General features: G+C 40.2%; 1 protein-coding gene across 3 annotated transcripts in view; it reads right to left on the bottom strand.

The window, feature by feature from the left end:
* PHF20 (PHD finger protein 20) overlaps positions 1-15,746 on the bottom strand; it is a 127,631-nt gene that overhangs the window by 78,926 nt on the left and 32,959 nt on the right. For 2 of the 3 annotated variants that reach the window (XM_005900040.3, XM_070381655.1), the window contains exons 3-4: positions 6,181-6,352; positions 4,977-5,061 (exon numbers count right to left, since the gene is read on the bottom strand). In XM_005900040.3, coding sequence (XP_005900102.2) covers positions 4,977-5,061; positions 6,181-6,352 — 257 coding nt within the window. Of the gene's footprint in view, positions 1-4,976; positions 5,062-6,180; positions 6,353-15,746 lie in introns of those variants that run through there. The other variant, XM_070381656.1, reaches the window with a different exon arrangement.

Here is a 15,746-nt window from a genome sequence, read left to right as displayed (position 1 = left end):
GTGACTTCAGGACCCTTTTTCTATCCCACTCATTCTTCAGGAGTCAGAGAATTCCATAATATCATGGAAGGAGTTTTCAAACATGGTTTCTCAAAGTCCTGAGGTTCCCACAGATGTGCCTCAAAGGTGGGCAGGGGGATGGGACAGGTTCGTGTCTGCAGGCAAACCTCCCCCTAAGCCTTCTCCTCTTAGCAATTTTACATAATGGGCTTAGGTTCTGCAGCCAACAATTTCCCAAATTGCTCGTCTATTCCAATTTCTTCTTCCATTTACAACTGCTCAGTTGAATTCAGAGCAAGAGAGTGAACTGCCTATGATCACCACGCAGGGACTGGGACAGAGCCTGTCTCCACCAATCAGGGCTCTCAAGACACCGCTGGGCTCCAGGAAGCGCAGACCATCTACTCCCACCCTACTGTTTCAGGTGCACATACACATGTACACACACACACACACTCCCCCAACGGGCACCTGGCCCTAACTGAAACTCCTGCTGTTTAAGGAAAACCCTGCTCCAGAGAAGCAGGCTGATACTGTGGCCACTGCAGTTTCAGGAACCTTGGAGCCCCACAGACCTCCATTCAGACTTCCGTGCTACTATTTACATATGTGCTCTGCAACCTCAAGCAGTTTCTCCTGTGAGCTGACTTCCTCATCTGAAAAATGAGAATGGGGTTGACGGCAACAATCTTTCCACATGTGTAGAAAGAAAAAATGAAGAAGAAATGAGCTTCTTCACATGAAGAAGAAATGAGCTCAGATATGGAAACTGCTTAGCAAAGGGACTATCACAGAGCAAGGGAACAGTTGCTGTTGTTTAGCCACTAAGTTGTGTCCAACTCTTTGCAATCCCATGAACTGTAGCCTGCCAGGCTCCTCTGTCCATTGGATTTCCCAGGCAAGAATACTGGAGTGGGTTGCCATTTCCTTCTCCAGGGGCTCTTCCTGACCCAGGGAGTGAACCCACATCTCCTGCATTAGCAGGCGGATTCTTTAACGCTGAGCCACCAGGGAAGCCAAGAGATCAATATGTGGTTCTAATTACCATCATCTACCAAGTCACTTTAAAAGGGAACACCCTTACCCCCCAACAGATAGCAAGAACCAAGATAGCACCTGCATGTATGGGCCTAAATTGTCTTTCTATCTCTAGTCAAAGCTGTTCATAGTCCCAGAGTTCCCACATTTCAAACACAGGATCAGTTACAGCAAGAAGAAAAAAAAAATAGTAACTGCTTCAGCCAGAGACTCGAGACATAAGATCATTTCCATAGCATCTCCTGGTAAAATGCAGACTTAGGCACTGAACAAAGAAATTGAACTGGGTGGCACAGGACCTAAGAATATGCATAACTTTAAGGAAGAGGGACCTGATACGCCTGCCTGTGCACTCAAGTTAAAGAACCACAGATCAACAGGAAGGAATGATTCCTCATTTTGTTGTAAATGTGAATCTACTTTCAGTTTCCTCTGAAGAGACTGCCTCACAGAGCAGAGGGGTACAAACCCCTGACAGGCAAGTGGCTCTGACACCTCCTTAAAAAAGGGGAGCTGGGTGGAGCTGAGGTCAACTCACCAGAGAAGAGAAGGCTTCCAAACAAAGACTTCCTGGAAGCAGAATCCCTTCCTTCACTCCAACGCAGACTGAGGATCTAACAGGCTATCAGGTGTGGCTGCCTTCACGGAGAATGATGCTTAACTGCCACTGCCAAAGACTCATGCCAGGTGAAAAGGGCTAAATAACATGGCATTTTTCTCCGAAGTTTCCAATTGCTAAATGACTCCCTTAAGAAACTCTAAAAGTTGCTCACTAGTTGTGAGTCAGTCATGTGGGACACCCAATGCCAGCAGCCAGGGCTCTCCACTCTGGCTACAGCCCCTGCCCACCAGACTGCCCAGTCAATGCTTGGCCTCGGCAAAACCACCAAGGAGGTTATGAGTGGCAGAAAGATCAGACCAAGCCTTCCCGAGTCTACAGGGAGTGACTTCACTGTATTCCCAGCCTCCTCCCAGCAGCACCAGAAAGACAGAATAACTTTACAGGAAATAAAGGGAGCACCTCGTCTGCAGAGGTTCTGCCACCATTAAGCTGTGGTGGCCCCTGCTACAGACAGAACTGAGGCAGGACAGCAAACACCAGGGAAACAGTGAAATTAGAGTCCAGTATCGTCCTTCTCAATCATGCAGCTGAATAGTAGAATAAATCATGATGTAGAAACTCTGCCAGTTCCCCTGGATTAAATCTAACCCAAAGGCAGCACCTAAGAGTCATTATTTCATCAAAATCAGGCACAGACCTGAGCTCCCGCAAAGGAAATCCCAGAGGATTTCCTTCTCAGTCCTGAGTGCAGCAATAATACCACACAGCTGGGTGCATTCACTTTCAGGATTTCCTCTTCCCCGTCCCTCCCTACTCTCCTCCCTCTTTCAATTAATCTCAAGAACCAGAGAGGATGGTGGCATAATGCAGGACTTCAGACCAAAAAATTCTGGGAAAAACAGGTTCTCCCCAAAATATCCACTCATTTTCAATGTCCTCCAATTAACTAAAATTTACTGAACAGAATCTGAAGCTTATTGAACAAATATATTAGGGTGGCAACTGACCATTGTGGGAGCAACCATTACCTCAAGACTCTCCCTCTTATCATTTTAGCTCATGCAGGAAAATAAACTTAAAAGATTTTTTAAAACAACTTGCAAAGCAAATTAACTTTAAAAGGACTTCTCTGGCAGTCTAGTGGTTAGGACTGGGGAAGGTAAGATCCCATCCTACATGCCGCGTGATGCAGCCAAAATGTTTTAAAGAAAAAGATTTCAGACCCAACTGACACAAAAAAAACCAACAAATGCAGATAGGGATCCCTCCTCACACCTCCCCTTATGATTTATCTGCACCATTCTGCACCTGTTATACCTCCCCCGGTTGCTCTATCTCAACACCTACTTCATTCTGCCTTGAACAAGTTCTTTATTCTTTTTTAATCCATGATGCTAAGGCCTGGGCTCTACAGATATTAAACACAAACAGTAGGTTCCTAAGCCTTTAATGCTTCCACCTAGACCCTCACACCCTACCTCTCTACAAGACAGCTCCCAGGACTCCCCAAATCCCTCCTTCCTCAATGTGCCCTTCCTTTCCCATTCTTTTCATCTAAACCCTCTTCTCACTTCTGTCCTCCATGTGACTCTGGGACACTACTGAAACAAAAGAGACACGTTGCTTCCTTTCTGCTACCTGCTTTATCAACAGTTACCCGTGTTTCTATCCACAATCTTCATCTGATTTAAGGAGCAGCCATTTCCTTAAAAGGGCACACCTCCCCTAGGGGGAACATCCAACTTGATCAGAATAAATCAACCTAACAGACTTTCAGAAAGACATCTATGTACACTAACAAACACCTGTGTTTCATATCATATAATTTAAATCCAGTAAGAGTAGAAAAAAATTACTAATCTAAAAAATAAGATTCTAAAAAATAAACTTTTTCTTTTACTGTGGCTTTTTTTATTGAGGTACAGTTGCTTAACAATATTATATTGGTTTCAGGTGTACAATTTTAGTGATTGACAATTTCTATAGGTTATACTCCATTTTAAGTTATTATAAAAAATATTGGCTATATTACCTATGCTGCACAATATATCCTTGTAGCTTTTTTTTACTTTATTTTTCCCATATAAATGAGATCATTCACCATTTTAATACAAATGGATCTATAAACATATGGATTTATAATCTATTTACTGAGTGATTGATATAATAAACTATGCCTTTTACAAAAAGGATCTGAAGCAGTTTAATAACATGTCACTTGAATAATATCCATTTATTAAAGTAACACATATGAAAAGTACTGTGAGACTTTATTTTAAACACAGGCTTATACAATGTAACTTGGGGAAAACAAGGGACTATCCAAAAAAACTTAACCACAAATGAGAGGATGAGTAACTGCTTAAAGAACTTAGAAGATACAGCCTTGCTCTGGAGGCCTGTGGTAAGAGGACTTTGTTTTCAGGGATACATCTGCCACTTCCCCCACCCAGTCTAATAACTGCCAGGACTGGTGAATACAGCAATAGAGGAACTAAAAGTCCTGCTATATGCAAATGTACAGTTCATTTTTGACCATTTCAACCCATTCTGAGATGAAGTTTCTTGTTTACCCCAAGGTCCAGCATTTAGCAGAGTGCTAAATAAATACTTGAATAACTTCATTGAATGAAGTCAATCTAGCCTTTCAGCCCTAACAGTGGTACTAAGAGGGTACTAATTCACTGCAGAGATTATGGACATACCACAAACATCTCAGTAGAAAATGCTTTAAAAAGGTATCACTTGAGCCCTGCCGAGTCTGTTCTATGTGTCAGGATGCTGACCACACATACCGTGTTCATAACCCTCCTCTTCCCTTGCCTCTGTATTCACAAAATGAGCCTCTTTGGGTTGTGTTCCTCGTCTTGATTTCTCACATGTTCTGAACTCTGGCAAAGGTATCCTAACTCAGAGCTCTAAACCCCAGTACCCCAACTTCAACTAGCAACTCTGGTATCATACACCACTCTCAATCACCTGGCATCCACAAAATACGTTTTGGAAGAAATGTTTGTTGCCTGCTTCACTTGTAGACTGTTAACAAATAACTAAAAGGTATATTAGGGACTTATTTCTTCAATTGTATTAGGAACTCCTAGACAGCAAGAAACTGCAAACTTCCCAGCAGAGGGACAGATGAATCATGACTGTTTCAGAAAACAATGACTAAAATTTAGAAGGCAGAGAACCAATCTCCCCCTCCTTAACCTAGCTTTCTCTCCATTTATAATTTCTTCCTAACTCCTGACATAGTAATTAACTTAGAGAGGATTCCAAGGCAATAAATACATACTAAAAATACACCATCAAATTCAAATATTATAAACTCACCCCTAAGTCAAGAGTAAAAACAATTACAACTCAAATGCCTTACCATCCTTGTTAACAGCAGTGACTTTGGCTGGGTAAAAACGACAATCAGACCAGCAAGCAAGGACCTGCTCATTTATTTGAAATTCCTAAAAAATATTAAAAAACAAAAAAGATCCTGTTACCAACCCAATTTCATAGGATATACATGGTAACCAAATTCATAAGACAGGCTGAAATTGACAAGGGCAGGAAGGGGAGATGGTTACTGGGATGAAGATGTTTCTGCTGTTCAACACTAGGAGTCAAAACAAAAGGGCTAGACACAGCGTTTTCCCATTTAAGGAATTCTGGACAGGCAAGGCACAGCACTGATGATAATTCTATCTTGTCCCTGAAAGTGCATCTAACAGCCCGGGACCACCAGGGTACACAAGTACACAGCTTGGAAGGAGAGAGGCTGTTTCATCTCGAGGCAAACAGCATTCATGCCACCTAATGCCACCTATACTTCTAGACGGTCTTTGGACAAAGGAGGCACTCCTTCACCATTAATATTTCATACTGCTTTCCTAGCACACAGTTTGCATTGATACATTTTGTAGAATGAATACCCAGCAGCCAAACTGGGCAACAGTGAACAATCTTAAACTGGGAGTGGGGAGGAGGGGGAAAGGCTAGCAAGAGTTCAAGTTCCCTGGTCACGGTTAAAGTGGAAAACAGAATCCAGGGCTGAGTCAGCTCCAAAGGCAGCAGGATTTCTACAGATGTCTCAATTCCTGTTTAAAAAACTGAAAACAAATACTTTGTCCTTCATTTTGAAGTCATAAAAGTACCAGACATAGTGATGAAATTTAAAAAACAGGAATCCAGTCCAGTCAGTTCCAAGATTTTCAAGGGCTTATTTAAAAAAAAAAAGCTAGCATAATGCTCCACATGGAATGACTGCTTAATGATCAAACAGCAGATGAGCTTAAAAAGCAATCTAAAGGGATACAGTGGTATAAAAGAGAGAGATCAAGTCTCCATTTATCATCAGTGCAGTCTCAACCAAATTAGTTTATGAGTTGTCACGTCAATCATGTCATACACACAGATGACAACTGAGATTCTTCAACAACCCCAAGAGGCCGTGGAGATCTCAAGGTTGCACTCCAAGCCTAAATAAGGACGGTCCTCAGCTCCTACAGACTTTCACACTAAATATCAAAGACTCAGCCCAATGGCTGAGCCTGCTCATCACTGAACCGCCCGGATTTGTTACTCACAGATGATCCTTCCTCTTCATGCAAGCCCTCTTTCCTCAGCTGTATTTTCTCTAAAGGACGTAAATAAGGACTGTCCCAGCAGAACCACTCATCATAACGATGGTTCCAACGCTTGAAATGGATGAGTACTTTTCCTTCTTCGTAATCAATATCTTCTATGTGAGCTGGATACCTGAGTCAGGAAAGAAAAAAAAAATTGAAATGCCCTTAGTATCCACCTAAAATAATCAAAATGATATTTTTCCAAACCTCTTACCAAAGAAGTAGATCTCAAAGTACTAAATAAAGCCTATCATTTAGCAGTTCTCTGTCACTGTGCCAAATCGAAAATCATGGAGGCTAACAGACTTGGGATTCAAATACTATCCTGGATATTCCTTAAACTGTGATTAAATTAGCCTTTCAGAGCCTGAGCTCTTTCATGTAAAGCGGAGGAAGGATACACTGTGTTGCAGTGTGAGTCAAACAAGACGACATATACACAAACCTGAGCACAAGAGAGGCAGGAAGCAAACAATTAACAACTAGATTGTATTTTACAGGTGTCAAAAAATTAGAATGATTGGCCAGCCCAGACTGTGTTAGTCTCAATTTTAAGAATTTTGTAATCTATGCATTGGAATATCATGCAGTTGTTAAAAAAAGAAGATGGCTCTATGTCATGATATGGAAAGCTCTCCCAAGATGAACCATTAAATGAAAACAGTGAGGTGCAGAACACTGTGGATGGTAAGTAAACTACTGCTTATTTTTTTAACAAGACAAAAAAGAATATACGTATTCAAACATGCTTAAATATGCCTAAAACATCTGGAAGAATACACAAGAAACTAACACTGGTTACTTGTAAAATCTCCAATCACTCTTCTTCTAGACTGAGAGCTACGTAAACCAACAAGTATATTTGCTTGACTCACTTGAAACTGGCAATCAAGGTCATGGAGGTCTGTGGGTTTGGAAGCAACTGTCATGACAAGAGCCAGTACTTCAGTGCAGGACTGCTCAAACTTTTATGCAATGCAAATCATCAGAGAATCTTGTTAAATGCAGATTCTGATTCAGTAGGTGAAGCTAAGTAAGGCCTTAAAAGCTTTAAACAAGCTCCCAGGTGATACAGACATGCTGGTCTATAGCAGCAAGGATTTACTATCTAGTCACTGACTTCTTGAGTGTCAAGTAGCAATGGTGGGGTGGGGTGGCAGGAGCAGTATTGACTTTCCAACCTCCAGTTCACACTCCAGGGGTGAGTCCTTCAAATTTAAACTCTAAGGCCAGTCCCCTTGAGTCCCACTCCTCCAAGTTCTCCAACAATTTTCTAAGGACCCAATTACTTATGTTAAATCCTTCTGTGGTTCAAGTACCCAGGATGGTTTCTGTTTCCAGCATATAAACCTGACTGATACAAGAAGGGTACTGGGTATGGGGCAGGGAGGGGCAAAAGTGGGAGGGAGACCCTTTGGCAATACACCTTTTAATACTTTTTCATTTTTCAACCATATAAATGTATTGCTCATTCCAAAAATAAGTAAATGATTAAAAATAAAGGAAAACAAATATGCAATTGTTCTCTTAAACACATCTGTATTGACCAGAATGTTATTCTACACTGAGAAAGTTTAGATTCTACCAATTTGCATTTTCTCCCTACAACTTGGACTTGCCCCATTACCTTCCTTTCTTATATCTAACACTCAATACCCTACTGTCCTAACAAGTATGTGCTACCTAAACTAACAGGCCTGCTTCCATTGTGTCCTCTTCAACCCTACACTAGTATCCGCTAAGGCAGTTTACTTGGAGTAAACCAAAACACAGTAGGATGCAGATACTGGGCATTCAGTGAACATCCAGGAAATGAATTCCATTCTCCCTATTCTTCCCAAAGGTTGGGTGTCCCATCAATTCTTCAATCCCAAGGCTCACTGACTCCAGCTACCCACCCCAAGGTCAGTCACTCTCCAGCTTCAGGCCCCAGTCACTTTATGTGGGTATTTCTCACACAGGACTAACAGGGTATGCTTTTAAAAATTCCTAATTGTATTATGCATACATTAATTGCTCAAGAAATATTAATAAAAGGAATAAACAGCCCTGAAACTAGTCTCCCTACTCCAATCCAGCTGATACGCAGCTGCCATAAATACACGCTATCTTGACAACAGACTAGCTGACCGTAGGAGCTGGTGAACTGAGTAGTGCACTGGTAGGAGAGAAAAAAGCTTCCCAAAGTCTATCCCTCCCTGTAAAATGGGGAGAAAGATATGCATATGTCAGCTGTATTCCTCTTGATCTCTCAGTCAGCGAGCCTACCACAGATTAGTAAGCCTCCGGAACTCAGTCCTATTCAAAGGCCTTTCTTTACTGGTTTACTATCTTGAGCAATAGTTAGCAAACAGGTCTTTGGACCAACACACAGAATTAATTTTTCACAGAACCAAATTTATTTAATTTATAGAATTTTCCTTTATACTAAGATCAAATTCTTTCTAACTTTTTGGTGCTTAAACATACTTTTCAAATTTAAAAGATGATAACTGTTTTTAATCCTTACTAGTATTACGCAGTCGTACAAAGAAAGTTCTCTGTGTACTGATTTTTTAAAATCTCTAAGAAAAGTGGGGGGAAAAAAACAACTCAAGATGCAAAACAGTACTGAATGCACTACCATTCATTTGGGAGAGAGAAGACAGCCAATACATTCGTTATCTGTATTTTACAGGGCTATCTCTGGAAGGATGATCAAGCAACCCGATTTGCCTCTTAGGAGGGGAACTAGATAGTTAAGGAACTGGAGAGGAAGTATGAAACTTATTTTATTCAGTGTATATCCTTTTGTTTTGGATGTTGTACCATGAGCATGCATTAAATATAAAAAATATAATTAGATATTTGTTTTAAATGTTCTTATTTGGCAAAATAAGAAGCTGGCACTTCAGGACAACTTCAAATTCTTTTGAATTTGCACTTGGTCAGTGCTTTCTGAAAGTCTGGTAAGTTTGGATCCATAGAATTAACTGCAAAACCCTAGGATAGCAACTCCACTGTACACAGATTATGAAAGACCTCAGGGCCCTTGGCTAGACAAAAGCTACTCCCTTGATCAAAAAACTTCACAGGGCATAGGCAGCTCACTGTCTACAGACTACACAAATCTCTCCAGGTGGATCAAGAATAACCCAGGGGTCAATAAGTCTTCCTAAGGAGAAGGTGGTTCTACTTCTCTAAAGTGTGACAAGGATGTAAGTCACTCATAGTGAATGGGGAAACCCAACTGCAATCCAGAGAAGAGAGAGGCAGTTATCTTAGGGATCAATCCGGTTGAGACCTGGTGGATCACAATTATACAGCTGCCTTGGGGACAGCTCAGATTCATCTGTCAACAAATCTTATTAAGTGACTTTGATCTGGCCAATTTCAGGTCTCAGAACATTATAAAATGGATATGGTTCTGGTTTCTGTCTTTAAGAAGAACCAGACACCAAGTAAGTTTTAAAACTACCAGATGGATAGACATTTTCCCAAGATGGAAATGTAGATGGCCAACAGGCACATGAAACGATGCTCAAGATTGCTAATCATCAGGGAAATGCAAACCACCCCACAAGAAGCTATTACTTCACACCAGAATGACCATCATCCAAAAGAACACAAATAACAAATGCTGGCAAGGGTGTGGAGAAAAGGAAGTACACTGCTGGTGAGAATGTAAATTGGCGCAGCCACTGTAGAAGACAGTACAGAGGTTTCTCAAATACTAAAAATGGAACTACCACATGACCCAGCAATTCCACTCCTGGGCATATATCTGGAAAAAAAAAAAAAAAATTAAAACACTAATTCAAAAAGATACATGCACCCCAATGTGCATAGCAGCATTATTTTAAATTGCAAGATATGAACGCAACCTAAGTGTCTATCAACAGATGAATGGAGGGAGTTCCCTGGGAGTCCAGTGGTTATGATTCAGAGCTTTCACTCCTATGGCCCTGGGTTCAATCCCTGATCAGGGAACTAAGATCCTATAAATCGAGAGGTGCAGCCAAAAAAAGAAGAAAGAAAGAAATATTTATTTTTAAAAAACAGATGAATGGGTAAAGAATATGTGTGTTTGTGAGTATATATGTATAATGAAAAACTACTCAGCCATAAAAAAAAAGAATAAAATGTTGCCATTTGCAACAACATGGATACCCTTAGAGAGCATTAATGCTAAGTGAAATAGGTCAGACAGACAAAGACAAACAATGTATGATATTACTTACATGTAGAATCTAAAAAAAGCAACAAAGTAATGAATATACCAAAAAAAGGGCAGACTCACAGACAGAACAAACTAGCGATTATGGGAAGGGCAATGCAGGGATGGGCAGGTGGGCGGCACAAACCACTGGCTGTAAGACAGGCACAAGGATACAGTGTGCAACACGGGAAACATAATCGCTATTTTATATTACAATAACTGCAAATGGAAAGTAGTAACCTTTAAAAAGTATGTAAAATTTTTTAAAAATTAAAAAAAAAAAACTACTAGAACCAAGAAGGCCCTACTGTATACCACAGAGAACTCTATGCAATATTCCGTGATAACCTATATAAGAAAGGACTCTTAAAAAAGAATGAATTATGTATATATATAACTGAATCACTTTGCTATATACTAACACAACATTGTAAATCAACTATACTTCAATAATTTTTTTTTAAACTACTAGGTACATGAAACAGCTGATAATCAAGTGTTTCTTACTGACAAAAATCATAATTTTATTTCATTCAATCTAAAAATTGAAACAACCACAAAGGAAGCTGGAAAGCTGAGGCAAGGTTAACAAAAGAGGCAATGTGAATGGAATCTGTATAGACAGAAAAGGGGAGAGAAAATTTCCAACATGTAACTAACAGCCATGATGAAACTCTAATTTCCAGACTAACATTGCAGCTGGGAGTCATATTCCTAATGGAAATAATAGCCAGAAAGGAGGAGACATTGAACACTAAACTGAAAAAAAATTAGCTCTGGGGAGGAGAGAGGGACTGGGAATAGCCAAGAGACTTTTGCTTATAGTTTTAATTTTTACAAGAATTTAATTACCTGTGTGAGCAAAAATAAATACTTTTAAATTAAAAGTTTTAAAAAATATTTAATGGGCAAACAATAGCTTCATGGCTGTTGAATTTATATGCTGCTGGAGAAGGGAATGGCAACCCACTCCAATATTCTTGCCTGGAGAATTCCAGGGACAGAGGAGCCTGGCTGGCTACAGTCCATGCGGTCACAAAGAGTCAGACATGACTGACTGATTAACACTTTCACTCTGGAACATCCATAAAACAGAATATTATGCAGCTGTTAAAAAAAATGAAAACAAACTATGAATTGACAAAGAAAGATTTCCAAGTTTTAGAAGGCAAACTATAAAATCACCTTTTGTTGTTTCAAAGAGGAAAATAAGAATATATACTCGCTTGGGTTGTATTAAATAAAGAAATACTGGTAGGATGGACAGAAATTAATAAAACTGGTTGCCTTTGGGAGTTGAGTGAGTATAGGGTAGAAAAAGAAGTGGATGCAATAATTCTCACTGTATACCCTGTCACTGTTATGACTTTTTGATTCTATTCAATCTCTATCCAATTGATTATCAATTAAAATCCTTTGCATTTCCCAGGCAGACTACAATTATCATATTCAAATTATGATTATACTGTCTCACTTTCAATTCTGATACCTGCCATTTATTTTTCTCATTTATGACACTGACTGGTGTTTCTAAGATGATGTTGAAAACTAGCAGATAGTTGACATCCTTCTCTTTAATGAAAATGTCTCCAGTGTTTCATCATTAAAGATTTCTTATTAATGCCTTTAACCAAGTTCATGAAGTTTTTCTCTATGTCTAACTTACAGAGGGTTCATCAAGAATTAATAAATTTTGAGAATTTTCAGCCTTTGTCTAAGTGATTATATAGGTCTCTGCTTTTATTCTATGGAGATAATGAAATAATACATTTCCTAAGTTTAAGTTATCATTACCCTGCTTAAAAAAAAAGTCATATTTGATTGTGTGAATCGTTCATTTAATAAATATCTCTTTGGTCTTTTTAGCATTTTATTGACTAGTTTTGTGTCTCTTTTATAAGCAGAATTTGCCCAAGTTTTCTCGTATTATGCCATTCCTGCCCAGTTTCATTCAGGCTACACTAACCCCATAGAATGGACTAGAAAGCTTTATTTCATTTTCTGTGAAACTGCCTACTCTGGTGTGTTTTCATAAGATAGTTATTAATCTACCTTTTCCATTATTTTTATGTTACTAAGCTGGTCAAGTTTTCTTGAGTTTATTTTGCCTGTTTAGGCAAATAAGAGTTTGATCATCAGATACAATTCAGAGGTTCAAAATCAGCAGTTTTCCTTTGAAGAAAAGAGCTCAAGAGTCAATAAAAACATTTCAACCTAAAGCTACAAACAGTATGTTTACATGACCAATACAAGCACTAGATTGCTAAGCAGTTTATAGGGCAGAAACTATGCCCTATAGGGTCCATTATTCAAACATGCCTTCGTTTGGATTCTAGACAATCTAATAGGTCCTGAAGACACAAAACAAATAACCAAACACCAGGGCTTCCAGGATGGCAAGGGCCCAAGGAGAAGTTTGGTGGGCTCCTTGGAATCCCCCACTCCTCTGCCCAACTACCGAGACCAAAAACACTCTTGATGTGTGGAGAGAAACAAGCAAAGGAGGATAACTCTAGAATTACCTGGCCTGCCTATGCTCCAATAACCAGAGCTAGATGGAAGAGAGGCACTGTCTCTCTGGGGAAAGCCTGGGCTAGACAGTCTGAGTTTCTGCCCACTCTCCCCTATCTCCCTCTAACACACCTAAACAGACCCTTCTCTTTCCAAAGTACATTTCCTACCACTCACCTTCTAATCTCTTCATTTAGCTTAATCTGCTTCCTCTGTTCACCTTCCCCAGAAGCAGCAATAGAGTCCACTCTATAGGAGTCCACTGTAAACTTTTTCATCAGGTATTGGAGGGGTCGGGAAAGAGACTTTAGAGAAGAAGACTTAGCACTTGGGGTGAACCTTAAAAGATGAAGAGAGCTGTTTGCTAAGTGTATAAATTTCTTCCAGAGTGTTATATTTTAGGCATTCAATAAATGTTCATCAAATGTACTTATAAAAAAAGGTTTGATTATGAATACCTAGAGTCACAAACGGAGAAGGCAATGGCACCCTACTCCAGTACTCTTGCCTGGAAAATCCCATGGACAGAGGAGCCTGGAAGGATGCAGTCCATGGGGTCGCTGAGGGTCGGACACGACTGAGCGACTTCACTTTCACTTTTCACTTTCATGCAATGGAGAAGAAAATGGCAACCCACTCCAGTGTTCTTGCCTGGAGAATCCCAGGGACGGGGGAGCCTGGTGGGCTGCCGTCTATGGGGTCACACAGAGTCGGACACGACTGAAGCGACTTAGCAGCAGCAGCAGCAGCAGCAGAGTCACAAAACAGCAACAGGAATATATACACAGACCACAATGAATTACCAAAACAAACCAAGAATATCCATGCTGTAGATATCAAAGAGATAAACATATCCCAGTACAGAAACTGTCAAATTGGAGGAGATATACGCACAGGTGCTGTGGTCATTATGACTCAATTACCAAAAAGCTTTTTTCTGAAGGCCAAAAATTATTAAAAACTCATCTGTCTAAAACTCAATTTGGGGGAACACCCTAGTGGTCTAGTGGTTAGGATTAGGTGCTTTCACTGCCAGGGCCTGGGTTCAATCCCTGGTCAGGAAACTAAGATCCACCAAGCTGCGTGGCACAGTCAAAATAAATAAAATTAAATTAAACTTGGAAAAGTCATATAACCTAAACTTCACAGTAACTTAGGTTACTATGGTGACCTTAAGCAAATGGTAAAACTGGTCACTAAAACAAGAAGCCACAGAAGGCCAGTGTAGCCAATCAAATGTAAAGAGACAAGGAGAGGGACAAAAATTAGAGAAAGAGAAATTCATCAATTCCTCTGACATTTTCTGAGTACCCACTCTGGGCCAGGAAGTGTGCCAGGGTTTGGAAATACAAAGCCAAATCTATAAAAACCTGTGATCACAACAGCTTACAGAGGAAGAAAGACAATGTTACAAGGCACACTGCGCCTTTGATTTCCTCAGACATACACATACCTTCCCACACCACGTCTGTTCACTTCACCTGAATCACTTCCCCTCTGTCTACTCTTCCCAGGCAACAGCCTTACGCCCTGCAGCCTCAGAGTCTCTGAATATATATATATCTCGAGTAGCCCCCATCTCTTTCCAATCTGTGTCAGTTTCCTCTTTCTTCCTTCATAAATAACACTCACCCCAATCTGCAATTACTTCATTTGTTTCTCTGCCGACTTGCTTACGTTCACGGCCTGCTTTCTAGGAGATTACAGACACCCCTAAAGACATCTATCTCTCATTCACTACAGTATCCTCAGGAGGAATAAATGTGTATTTCTATATAGACAAATAATTGTAATTAAGTATCACAGGTGCAACTAAGGAAGATTGTTTAAAGTAGAATAAGGTACTGAAGAGCAAAAGGCTAGTTCTAGGGGGGAGAGGAAGGAGGGCAAGGAAGAAGGGGTCAAAACAACTAGTGAAAATGAGACACATGACTCAATTCTGAAAGATGAATCAGCATTTTCCAGGTGATCAAGAAGGCAGTAAGGCTGAAAGTCTTCCTGGGAGAAGGTGTAAAATAAGTAAATCAGCACAGGTACAGAAGAAGAGAAGCACAAAAGAAGGTAAGGATGTACAGAAACTGAAGGTGAGAAAAGAAACAGCAACCCTGTGTAGAGAACTATGCAGGAACCCCATGGATTCCACCCCTATTGTACAGATGGGCAGCCGGGCCTGAAATGATTGTTGCCTGATAGCAATCCATGGACCCCCGGGTGTTCATGAACACAGTGCTGGTGGTCCACGAGGTCTCCTTGAGGAATGTTTTTTGTGCTTTTCCACAAATCTGTACCATTTTTATTAGAGCTTCCCAGCTGAGATGCCACAAACGAGCAGTAACATGAAAAAGGTTGAGATGTACTGATCCAGATGACTCCCATATAATCAAGTACTACTAAGGAATTTTAGTGTGTGTGTTTGCAATTAACCTGGCATTGTATGATCCCTCTCAAAAGGTAGATATAGTGGTTTTAAAATATGTCTGCAAATTTTACATTCCTTCCCTCAAAAGGTGGAGCCTAATTATCCTCCCATTGAATGTGGCCTCATTTCTAACAAATAGCATATGGCAGCAGTAATGGTGTAGAACTTCAAGTCTGGGTCCTAAAAGTGCGGCAATTCTACTTCTGGGTAAATATACCCTGAAGAATTGAAAGCAGAGACTCAAACAGATATCTGTACTGACGTTCATAGCAGCGTTCCCCTTAATCGTCAAAAAATGGAAGCATCAACAGAAGAATGGATAAACAAGACGTGGTATGTCCACACAGTGGACTATCACTCAGTCTTAATGCTGATATATATCCTAAAACACAGGTG

The sequence above is a fragment of the Bos mutus genome, chromosome 13, assembly GCF_027580195.1.
Source record: "Bos mutus isolate GX-2022 chromosome 13, NWIPB_WYAK_1.1, whole genome shotgun sequence".
NCBI lineage: Eukaryota > Metazoa > Chordata > Mammalia > Artiodactyla > Bovidae > Bos > Bos mutus.
Note: the sequence above shows the minus strand (reverse complement) of the source record. Positions and strands in the feature narration are given on the sequence as shown.